We start from the raw sequence: 11,918 nt of genomic DNA on the forward strand, positions 1-11,918 counted from the left end.
CTGGCTAATGTTTGTATCCTTGGAATTCTGATTCTTTAACAGTCTTATAAAATGAACCAACTGATACATTTAGCGTTGACAGTAAAGGACTCGAGAACAGGCATAAATCCCAAGGACTAGAGGGTGGGAGAGGAAATAGGTAAAGAAAGGTGTCAACAAATCTTGGAACATGGAAAGTGGGTGGAAGAGGGGTAACTGACTTAGAAGAACAGAGGAAGGCGAAGTATAAATGCCTTCAGAGCTGGGGAACACTAACAGGAAGCAAGGAGATACGCTCCGAATGTCCTAAGGAAGGTGGGGTCAAAGGGTGGGGATGAAAACGGAGATACTGGTTAAAAATTTATGCACAGGGCAATTAGATCTTTGCAGTTCTCAATCTTCTCCCCTGTGTCATACAACCAGGTGACTGCCTCGCACCTGTGTAGGTAAATGGAGGTTTGTTTTCTGGAAAATGTGAATTTAAAAAATATTGTAAAGTCAGGGGCACCAGGCAGAGCAGAGGACAGGGAGCCTCACCAAAAACAAGAATAAAGACAAAAATGAGATTGTCCAGCCCCCTCCCTCAGCTTAGCTATTAGAAACACTGTCCAGGAAGCTTATACCGCCCCTGCCTGGTGCAGGTGGAATATACTCCTCTGGAGAATATAAACCTGCCCAGAAAAAAGACCTATAAATACAAACATTTAGGGAGTCCCCGGTGACAATCCCTGTACTGGGAAGCCTCCCAGTTAAAAAGCTTCACTCAAGCACATGCTTTTTAATGCCTCATTCTCAAATATGAGCAGGCAAGGATCACCAGATATTTGAGGCAAGCCTCCAACTTGAAAGAAGTCAAAGCAAACAAACTCAAGAAGGAGACAATACAGGGAGCAAAAGAAAAAAAAGAGCAGAAATAAAAGAAGATAAAGTATCCATTAAAAGATAATAAGAGAGCAAAGCACTTAGAATATAAAAATATAGCTACAATCTTAAAGTTCAGTAGAAGATTTAGACGGTAAAGTTGACATTTATCAGAAAGGAGACAAACAAAAAGATGCACGATAGAAGGAAAAAAAGTAGGAAAATCAGAGATGAGCCAGGAGGTTCAACGTCTGAGAAGAGTCCCAGAAAGAGGTAATAAAGCAGATGGAAGAAAGAAAACGATCAAAAAATAATACAAGAAAGTTTTCTAAAGTTTAAAATTGCGACTGTCACATGCCTTTTGAATTCCCAGCATTGTGAGTGGAAAAAGGCCTACGCTTATTTTACTGTTAAATTTTAAAATGCCAGGGATAAAGAGACCCTAATAATAACAATAGCAAATTCTTACCTGGTACATACTCTTTGCCAGGCACTGTTCTAAGTGCTTTTATATGTATTAACTCCTGTAAACTTCCAACCACCCCATTTCGCAAATGAGGAAGCTGAGGTGCAGGGAGATTGAGAAATTTGTCCAAGGTTGCCCTGGCAGTCTCCTAAACAGCCTGGTTCCAAAGTCCATGCTTCTAATCATTGCGCTCGCCTAAATCTTCTGGGGGGAGGGGAAGATCACAAACAAAGGTTTGGTATCAGACTTCTCAGCAGTGAATTGGAAGCTAAAAGACAACAAAGCAATGCTTTCAAAATTTTGAGGGTAAATGATCTTCTCTGTGTAATTCTATATTTAGCTACATTTTTCAAACAAATAGTATAAGGATATTTTTTAGACATGGAAGGTATCAAAGTGGTTTCATCCCATTCACTCTTTCTCAAGAAACTACTGGAAGATGTGCTCCAGAGAAACAAGGGAGCAAACGGAGAAAGAGAAAAACATGGGGTCCGGGAAACCCAACCCAGCACAGGTGGAAGGTGAAGGGAGCTCTCAAGGTAATAGCGGTCCAGCAGGCATAGAGAAGAACCAGTCCATGCTGGAGCAGAAGCCTGGAAGGCTTCCAGGAAAAGGAAAATGGAACTGATAGAGGATTGGTATGTTTAATTGTGTGATAAATTGTATTGGAAGGTTATCAGAAGATGTAAATAGAATTAGTGACAATTACCAATTATGTAGAAAATTAGCCAAAAACAAAGAATGAGGCAGTTATCAACTCCAGCCAAAAAGAAAACCTTGAAAAATAAACAAAATGTAATCTAACAACAACAACAAATAAATAATATATAGATAAATTCAATCGGGTTTTCTCCTGCTCAGAGCTCAAAGCTCTCAAATAGCTTTCCACAAAATCCCTGCTTCATCTTGTGACCCTTCATCTCACAGCACTCTCCCTACCTCTCTCACTAAACTCTAGCCCATTAGCCTTTCCATGGTGCTTCAAACAAATCAAGATCCTTTGTTCTCCGCCTGGAACCTCACCTCTATGCAGCTGGCTCACTCTTAGTCCTAATTCAGCTCAAATAAAACCTCTGCATAAAAGCCCTCTCTGACCTCAGCCAACACCCAGCTACTCTCCCAACTCATCACCGTATTTATTGGCTTCATAGCTTTTATCCTAACCTGTAATTATCTTGAAAATGCCTTAGTTTACTTTATAATTGTCCCTTTCTGCTTGTATGTAAGCTCCAGGATGGCAGAGGATGTTCTGTATCCCAGCACTGGAACAGTGTCTGGCCCCCAGTTAGTGTTCGGAATATACTGAATCAATGATTGAGTGAGGTATACACTGGGGACCCCAGCACCCTCTGTTTTCACACTTGCCTTGCTCTTGGTGTCTCCTAGTGGTGGAAGCTGGTACCACCAATCTCTTAAGACAAGGCTTTGGAGAAGAAATTTGGGCCTTGGTTCTGCTTATCAATTTACACAGCTCTCTAACTGGTTTATTTTCTTGCTTGGGGTGGGCAGTAGAAAAGGGCAGGAAAATGACTGGATGCTTCCCTGGCCTGGGTCCTCTTAGTTAACCTAGAAAGGGTTAGGGGTTGGAAGCAAGGTAGGCACCCAACTATTGCTTGGGGAGGGGCTGGGCAGCAAAATGGAGGTAGCAGGTAGTGGAGGTGACAGGCCTCGGGTGGAAATCAGAACAGAATCACAGGAATAAACAGAGGTAAGAAAGGTGATGGAGGAAAAGAAAGAGGAAGAAAAGGAAAAGGAGAGGAAATTGAAGGTAGAGAAAGAGAGAGAGGAAGATGAAAAGAAAGGACAGAAGGGCAGAAGGAAAGGCAGTGGCAAGGTGACCTCAGCAGATACCCAAGCACATGTGAGCTGCCTCCTTTACTCCTTTGTGGGGAGACGTCTTTCAGTTGCTGAAGAGCACTGGGGAGTGCTGGTGAGCTTCAGCCTTCGCCTTTCTGTGTGATCTCAGACAAGTCTCCTGACCTCTCTGGTCTCAGTTTCCTCATCTGTAAAATAGGTGCAGCCATACCCACCTATGGCAGGCAAGTTATGGAGAGGATCCCATGAGACCTGCTCCTCTAAATTAATATTTATTAGATCGACTCAAGTACCAGGTCCCGGGGAAACAAAAGCCGGACACTGCTTTTGTTCTCCAGGAGACCCAGTCTAGGGGGAGATCTAGAACAGGAACACCAATCAGCCCCAAATTAAGGCAAGAAGTGGTAAGTGCCACGAGAGTGAGAGTGGATGAAGTGCTTTATAAAACCAAATTATGTCCTGGGAATTCCCTGGCGGTCCAGTGGTTAGGACTCTGTGCTTTCACTGACAAGGGCGCGGGTTCAATCCCTGGTCGGGAACTAACGTGGCCAAAAATAAATAAATAATAAAATAAAATAAAACCAAATTATGTCCTTTTGGAGGAAGTTTAGGAAGGCTTCCCAGAGGAGGTGGCTTTGAAGCAGGGCTCTACAGGATGGGTGGAATTTGGATTTGGCTATGCAGAGAAGGGGGATGGGCATTGCAGATGGAGGGAACTATGTGAGCAAAGGCAGGGAGAGTGGGGAACACCTGCTCAGCATGTGTGTAGGGGGATACAGCTGGGTAAGTAGGTTGGGGAAGGACTTCTAAGGGTGTTGGGGACTCCCTGGCCTGACTGAGCTAGGCTAGAGGTTCCTAAAAGCCTCTGTCATGACTCCTCCTGAAAAATTTAAGAAGAAATATTTTTTTCTGTTTTTTTTCAAGAAGAAATATTTTTAATTATAGCAGCACCCTCTCTCCTGTCCCCCAGTTCAAAACCAACAAGGCCTATGGATCTACCTCGAATAAGAACAGCACTGCAGTAGATTCTCGGGATCCAGCCATGAACAAAATACATATTGTCCTGGTCCTCCTAGCACACTTGTGGAGGGTCCTTGGAGGCCACCTAGGCCAGACCCCCATTATATAGAGAAATTGAGGCTCAGAGAAGAGAAACAATCTTCCCAAGAGCATTGGTAGATAGGTTCCCAATCACCTGACTCCTAGTTTCCCATCACACGCTGCTGTCTCTGGGACCTCCGACTGGCTCAGGTTCCCCCACCCTGATACCACCTACCCAGCTTATGGGCTTCTGTTATTTTGTTCTCCAGCTGCTGTTGACACTTCTACTCCAGGGTTTCCCAAAGAGCCTTACTGGAACCAGCTGCATCTGTTTGGCTGTAGTGGGGAAGGTGGCCAAACGCTTGAGTACCAGAAGGGCATATGTGTGCATTGACACATCTGCCTGTTCCAGCCCGTCCACCCTGTCATTAAACATTTATTAGCCTGCACTGGGGAAACACCTTTGGTTTGAAAAGAGTAGGGCATCTAGTCTCTGGGGGGATAGACTTCTAAAGGGCTAATCACAAATGTGGACCAAAAAGCAAGACCAAGTACACTGAGGCCCTCACTAAAGAAGTCTGGTTGCCTAGATGTGACTGAGGAGAATGGAGAAAACTAACAGGATGTGGGGTGAAGGTTCAGGAAGAGCCTGGGATGAGAAGTCCAGATGATGGGGCCAATCATATATTCATGTCTGTTCCTTCTCCCTCGTGAGGGTCTCCCCCGCCCCCACCCCCAACTCCATGCCATGCTGATGCTGGGTTTGGTTGGTCTTTAGAGGATGATGCCGTTGGAGCAAAGAACTTGGATGTCCCTGCAGGGTGCTTTGCAGGAGCTTTACAACTCAGCCAGGGAATCTCCTAGGGGAGATGGGCAGAGGCAGTCTCAGAGAGAGCGCCTCCTCCTTCAGGTCCGTCTCCAAGGACCATCTGACCTGGGAACTCTAGAAGTCCTGGAAACCTGACTCTTCAAAAATCTGAGATGCAGAGGACTCCTGAGAAAACTGCTCTCCAAGTGGTGTTTTACATTCCAGTAAGAGTTTGGGTTCTGGTCTGGAGAAGCTTAGCAAACACCAGGGAAGGTGCTAGGGGTGGTACTGGGCTCCTGAAACTTTCAGTACCCAGATCCATAAGGCAGTTCAATGCTCTGAACTTCAGACCTGTCTGTCCACCTGCCTGCTGGACATCATCTGGATGTTCTAGAGTCATCTTGCACTCAACGTGTTCCAAACTAAAATTCATTGTCTTCCCTCCTACCCCAACTCCCAGGTCTTCTGTGTCCTCATTTCAGCAAATGACAAAACTATCCATCCATTTACCAAGCCAGAAACCAAGGAGTTACCCAGGACTCCCTCTTATCTCCCGCACCCTATATCCACCTTCCATGTTGCCTAATCTAGCAAGTTCTGTGCTCTCATTTTACCCAGAAGCTCAGCCGCATCAGATGTCCACTCGTTCTGGAACACTTTCCTCCCTTAGGCTCCGTAACTTCACACTCTGTCAATTTTTCTCCTACCTCACCTTTCTCTTCTGCTCAGCTGCCAAATGTTGGAGTAGCCCAAATCTTGGTCTCGTCTACCTAGATTCTTATACTAGTTATTCTTCTCCAATTCCCTGACTTTAGGTACTGTTTAAATGACTAAGACTACCAAATCTGAATCTCTAGCCCTGATCTCTCCTCTAAAACTTAGGCTCATAAATCCACCTGCCAATTCGATACGCGTCTTCCACTTGCTTTGTCCTAAAACACGCTTCTGATGCCTCATGTGTTCAATCCTGAACCTCATCTTCCACATCCCAGTATGAATCACCATCCATCCACCAGGTTGCTCAACACTCAAAACCTGTAAGCCGTGCTTGATTCTACCCTTTCTCCCATCTCACTAGTTCAAAACCACCAAAGCCTATAGATCTGTCTCCAAAATATGCATCCACCTCTCTTCATCTTCACCCACCATCAGCAGTCCAAGGCACCAACATCTGTTGCTGGAAAACTGCAGTAACTCATCTCTCTGCTTCTCCTCTTGCCCTCTTCAGTTCATTCTTTTTTTCTTTTTTTAAATATAAGGTCAAATTACACAGAATGCTACTTTTAAAAAAATATTTATTTATTTATTTGGTTGCACCAGGTCTTAGTTGTGGCAGGCGGGCTCCTAAGTTGCAACACGTGGGATGGAACCCGGGCCCCCTGCATTGGGAGCGTGGAGTCTTATCCACTACGCCACCGGGGAAGTCCCCTCTTCAGTTCATTCTTAACACAGCAGTCAGAGGGCTCAGAAATACAACACATGATCATACTGCTCCCCTGCCTAAAATCCTCCAAAGGGTTCCCGTAATAGTTAAAATCCAAAATAAAATAAAATATGAAATAAAATCCATGGTTGATTGATCTGATCTAGCCTCTTTTTTCTTCTCCAACACCACATCCCACCATTCTCCCCCTTGCTCACTGCATTCCTGCCATGCTGGAATTCTTTTTGCCTTAGAACATGCCAAGCCTTTCCTGCTTTAAGCACTGGTGTTCTCTCTACCTAGTACTCTTGATTTTTCCCCTTGACTTTTACTCAGCTTAAATATCACTTTCTCAAAGATGAGTAACAACAAAAAAAACCCCAAAACAAACAAACAAAAAACCCTAAAAGTGGCTTGACCAATAAAGCAATTTTTTAAAAAATATTTTATTTATTTATTTGGCTGTGCCAGGTCTTAGTTGTGGCATGCAGGATCTTCAGTTGCAGCATGCGGGATCTAGTTCCCTGACCAGGGATTGAAGCCAGGCCCCCTGCACTGGGAGCATGGAGTCTTAACCACTGGACCACCAGGGAAGTCCCTCGATAAAGGGATTTATTATATTATATAACCAGAGTCCTAAATCAGGGCATCTCTGTAACTTGTAAAAGTAAGTGGCTCAGCATTGTTATCAAGGATCCCGGTCCTTTCTGTCTTGCTACCTACCAGTCCCAGATTCTTTTTTCATCGTACTTATCACCATTTGAGACAATATGACATAGGGGTTAACAGACTCTGAAGCCAAACTGCCTGAATTTGAAATCTGGCTACCACTTTACTAGGTGTTGAGTTAAACTACTCAATCTCTCAGTTTCCGTATCTCTAAAATGTGGATGATTATCATAGTATTACCTACCTCAGAGGGCTGACTTGAGGATTGAATGAGTTGCTGTGAGGATTAAATATGTAAAATGCTCAAGCAACCTAAATGCCCATTGACAAGACAAATGGATAAGGAAGATGTGGTACGTATACACAATGGAATATTACTCAGCCATAAAAAGGAAAGAAATTGGGTCATTTGTAGAGACCTGGATGGACCTAGAGACTGTCATACAGAGTGAAGTAAGTCAGAAAAAGAAAAACAAATATCGTATGTTAACGCATATATGTGGAATCTAGAAAAATGGGATAGACGAACTGGTTTGCAAGGCAGAAATAGAGACACAGATGTAGAGAACAAACGTATGGACACCAAGGGGGGAAAGCGGCGTGGGGGGGGGTATGAATTGGGAGATTGGGATTGACACATATACACTAATATGTAAAAAATAGATAAGTAATAAGAACTTGCTGTATAAAAAAATAAAAATCAAAAAATAAAAAGAAACTATAGATTTAGCAGGGCCTCCAAAAAATAAATATGTAAAATGCTTGAAACAGCTACCCTACTTCTAGTTCACTCCTCAGGCTCAGCTGTATCCTGGAGACATTCCTGTATCCTTTTAATAAATTCCCCTTTCTCGTTTAAACCCTTCATTGCTGGGGTTCTCCACGGGGCTCTCCGTCATCATTTTGCTTTGGCGCCATCTGGCGCCCAAAAGGGAAGTGATGCGCCTGCGCTCTCCACTCTCTGACTTTTGTCTCTTCCCTTGGTCGAATCTGGTACCTATACCTTTAAGATGCTTGGTCAAGACTGAAGAATTAGGGGGCCGGCGCCAAAGAACGCGAGCATGAAGTCCTCTTAGGTTGGTCCTGTCCGGGTAAGGGGCGGGCTGTAGCAAACTTCACGTAAGAAATTGGTCTTTCTTTTGGTTCCGCCCCCGTGAAGCAATCATGAACGCCTGTGATTGGTCAGGCGCTCTGGAGGCGGGGGCTCCGAGCTTGGCTCCCGGTTCTTCAGCAAGTCAGAGCTGCGGCGGGGTGGGCGGTATGTCCGTGGGTGGGGAGACGCGTGGGGATGCAGGAGGAGAGGGCACTGCTGCTGCCGCCCCCTTCAGCTTCAGCTCGGAACCAACGCTCGAGGACATGTAAGCCGTCCTTGCCCAGGCTGGGCTGGGGAGATCGCCCCCTTTCTCCCTCCGTTTGGGGAGGGCCCCTCCACGTGGTCGGGAAGAAGGCTAGCTGCTGTGCTCAGGTCCTAGCTCTGCTGGCTGACCCCCGCAGGCGAGCCTTCTAACCGCCTCCTCTGTAAAATGGGCTTAATGCACACCTGAGGCAGGGGATATACCGGAGTACGATGCTGCTTCTGCCCTGCCTCTGCCCTCCAGGAGCGGGAGGTAGGACGGTGGTAAATGTAGTGTTGAGAGGTGGGAGGCATTTCTTGCTGGAGGCAATCAAAGAGGGCTTCTTAGGGGAAGTATCCTGGAGCTGTATTCTGTAAAATCAATAGGATTTAGATATACAGAGATAGGGATATTCCAGATGGAGAAAATCTGCAGAAGCAGCAGCAGGAGGTGGAAAAATGAAAAAGAAGGTATTATTAGCTTTCGATAATTTAGGGTCTGTGTAAGGTCCCACCCATTTTATAGATGAGGAAACCAAGTTCCCTAAAGAGGAAACGACTTGCTTAGGCCACCCAAGGAATTAGTTGCAGAATCCCCCCTGATGCCCATGCCCCCATTACATATCACTGAGGTACCTGCCAGGGCCCTGCATCTCCTCCCCCATCCCCTAACCTTGGGACCTGGACTTCCACCCCTTTCTCCTATTCCAGCCGCCGCCTCCATGCTGAGTTTGCTGCTGAACGAGACTGGGACCAGTTCCACCAACCTCGGAACCTCCTCCTGGCCTTGGTGGGGGAAGTAGGGGAGCTGGCAGAGCTCTTGTGAGTAGATGACAGTCTTCTGGAAGAGTCTGTGTGTTGGGGAGGGGAGGGGAGGATTTATTTGACCATTAGATATCCCTGGATCCAATTTCCCCTCCTCACTACCAAGCTCTGTACGTGGTTGCTGGGCATACAAAGATGACTTATGGGTCCCTGCCCTCTAGGGGTGCCCAGTCTCCTGGGAGAGAAAGGTGTGAAAACAGCAAGGCAGGTCCAGGTCTAAGAGGGGACAGTGGTAACTGTCCTTTACCTCTGCCTCTGGGGTGGAAAGGCAGGTATTCTATAGAAGACCTGCCTCTGGCATTCCAGACAGGGGGAGTTTACATTTGCAAAGGTAGTGAGGTGGGAAAGGGCAAGTTAAATTTAGGGAGAATATAAGATTCCTTCAGTGTAAGCTTCTTGAGGAAGAGCAAGGCTTTTGTCTGTTTTGGTCTCTGGTGTGTCCCAAGTGGCTGGGATACAATAGACACTCAATATACTGTGGCTGTGGAGGACAGGGGTAGGATAGGAACACAGAATGATAGAATCAGGGCTGGGAAGTAATGGAGTTTGGACAGAACACCTGACCAGATTTGAATGGTAGAAAGGTCACTGTGTCTGCAGGGTGCATTGGATCCCCAAGAGAATTGGGTCAGGGGAGACCAGTGAGGAAGCTGGTGTAGATGAGGCAAAAGGTGGTGAGACCTAAGTCAGGGCAGTCACTGTGGGATGGACAAATGAGGGCACTGATGTGTGTGAGGGCAAGCCATTTGTTCATTAGATTCATGACCACCATCTGTGTGCTATGTCCTCTAGAATCGAGATATGGCCTTGAACAAGATAGACACAGTTCCTACCATCACAGTGCAAGGAGACTGACAATAGATAAGTGAACTAATTTTAAAAGATGTGGAATTGTCACAAGTTCTATGAGGAAAGTAACACAAGGTGATGAGAAAGAAGGTAACAGAAGGGAGAAGGCTTTTCTGAGGAGGTGACATCTGAGCTGAGACCTGAGTAACAGCCAGCCATGGGAAGGATGGGGGGAAGAGCATTCAAGGCACAGGGAGCAGTAAGTGCAAAGGCCCTGTGACAGTTTGGCTCATTTTTAAGGCAGAAAAGGCCAGAGTGGGTTTAGGTGGGGAGTGAGAGGGAGCATGGTGGATGACGACACTGGAAGAAAGAGTCAGTTCATGCAGGACCTGGAGGGCATGGTAGGAGTTTGGATGTTATTCCAAGCACACTTGGGGGAGTTTTAAGCAGGGGAGGGACAAAATGTAATTTGTGCTTTTAAAAGATGGTGCAGGGTAAGACTAGAAGATGAGTTAGAGGCTTCTGCAGTGGTCCAGGTCCAAGGTTTAGTCTGGGGTGGCAGTGGCTAAGGCCGGCAGGGGAGGAGTAGAATTGTGTCTTGGTAAGTGAAGTGTCCTTTTGGCTACTCCTTGGCTCAGGTAGGGACACAGAGGTCTGGGTGAATCATCTGATGGGGTCTGTTCCCCACCATGAAGATTCCAGGGCCTAGCTGGGTTGACTTGTCTTTGGAGGAACTTCCTAGGAGGTGGGAGTTCATTGCTGCAAGGCCTGGGGTGTGCCCCTAAGAGAGGTGGAACCCATTGGCCTAGCTAGCATCTATGTGTGTGTGCCTGTCTTTGTGTCCTGTCCCCAGTCAGTGGAAGCCGGATGAGGAGCCTGGGCCCCAAGCCTGGCCCCCCAGGGAACGAGCAGCCCTTCAAGAGGAGCTCAGTGACGTCCTCATCTACCTGGTAGCATTGGCAGCCCGCTGCCGTGTAGATCTGCCCCGAGCAGTGCTCTCCAAGATGGACACCAACCAGCGACGCTACCCAGTGCATCTGTCCCGCGGCTCTGCCCGCAAGTACACAGACTTGCCCCATGGGGCCACCTCTGAAAACCAGGCTGTGGGGCCTGCAGACCTTGCCTGTAAGTCCACAGGTCAGGCCTCAACCTAGAAACATGGGCACGGAACCTGCAACTCAGCACGGCATCTGAGGAGCAGAGGGTGCTCCAGCCATGCTGCCTCATTCTAGTCCTTTCCTAACAGATCATGGGCCTGGGCGCTACCCTTCTTGAGGTCTGAGGCCCAAGAACCTCCAGTAGGTAGCCTCCTGGTTTTTTCTCTCTCAATAAAAGTTTTGGTTAGCAACTTCTGGATTCTTCAGCTGGGGAGGCTCTCTGTCTCAGCACATGCTGGAGAGGGGTACCAGGGATACCTGTGAGCCCAAAGCCCATGTTTCTCTATTATACTTCCCACCTGCAGAGCAGAGAGATCTGATTTCTAGTAAGTTCTCTGTCTGACCTCATGCAAATAAGTCCCTTCCCCTTCTCTAAACAAGACTGGAGGCTTTATGTAGTGTTGGATAAGAGCCCAGGTTCTGGAGCCAGGCTGTATGGGTTCAAATGCCATCTTTGATACTGGATGATGTTCTGGATTATATTGGCATCTTTCTGTGCCTCCATTTCCTCATCTAAAATGAAAATAAGGGACTTCCCTGACGGTCCAGTGGTTAAGACTCTGCGCTTCCACTGCAGGGGGCGTGGGTTCCATCCCTGGTCGGGGAACTAAGATCCCACATGCTGCACAGCCAAAAATAAATAAATTAATTAATGAAATGAAATGAAAATAATGTTATCTACCTAATAGGGTTGTAAGGTTTAAGTAAGTTATTCTAAGTAGAGTGCTTAGGACAGTGTAAGTTTGCAGTTG

At 46.5% G+C, this 11,918-nt stretch overlaps 1 protein-coding gene across 1 annotated transcript; it reads left to right on the forward strand.

Annotated features, from left to right (window-relative positions):
- The first annotated feature begins 8,309 nt into the window (after positions 1 to 8,309).
- DCTPP1 (dCTP pyrophosphatase 1) lies at positions 8,310 to 11,357 on the forward strand. The gene is made up of 3 exons (XM_065893356.1): positions 8,310 to 8,420; positions 9,107 to 9,217; positions 10,863 to 11,357. The coding sequence occupies exons 1-3, from the start codon at positions 8,323 to 8,325 to the stop codon at positions 11,161 to 11,163; spliced, it is 510 nt and encodes a 169-aa protein (XP_065749428.1). The 5' UTR covers positions 8,310 to 8,322; the 3' UTR covers positions 11,164 to 11,357.
- Positions 11,358 to 11,918: the final 561 nt, after the last annotated feature.

The sequence above is a fragment of the Phocoena phocoena genome, chromosome 15 (assembly GCF_963924675.1).
Source record: "Phocoena phocoena chromosome 15, mPhoPho1.1, whole genome shotgun sequence".
NCBI lineage: Eukaryota > Metazoa > Chordata > Mammalia > Artiodactyla > Phocoenidae > Phocoena > Phocoena phocoena.

What these genes read in the sequence shown, in the direction of transcription:
- DCTPP1 (XM_065893356.1), top strand. Translation starts at nt 8,323, where the DNA reads ATGTCCGTGGGTGGGGAGACGCGTGGGGATGCAGGAGGAGAGGGCACT. An exon ending in GAACCAACGCTCGAGGACAT is followed by an intron (nt 8,421 to 9,106) that starts GTAAGCCGTCCT and finishes CTCCTATTCCAG; the next exon opens with CCGCCGCCTCCATGCTGAGT. An exon ending in GGGGAGCTGGCAGAGCTCTT is followed by an intron (nt 9,218 to 10,862) that starts GTGAGTAGATGA and finishes TCCTGTCCCCAG; the next exon opens with TCAGTGGAAGCCGGATGAGG.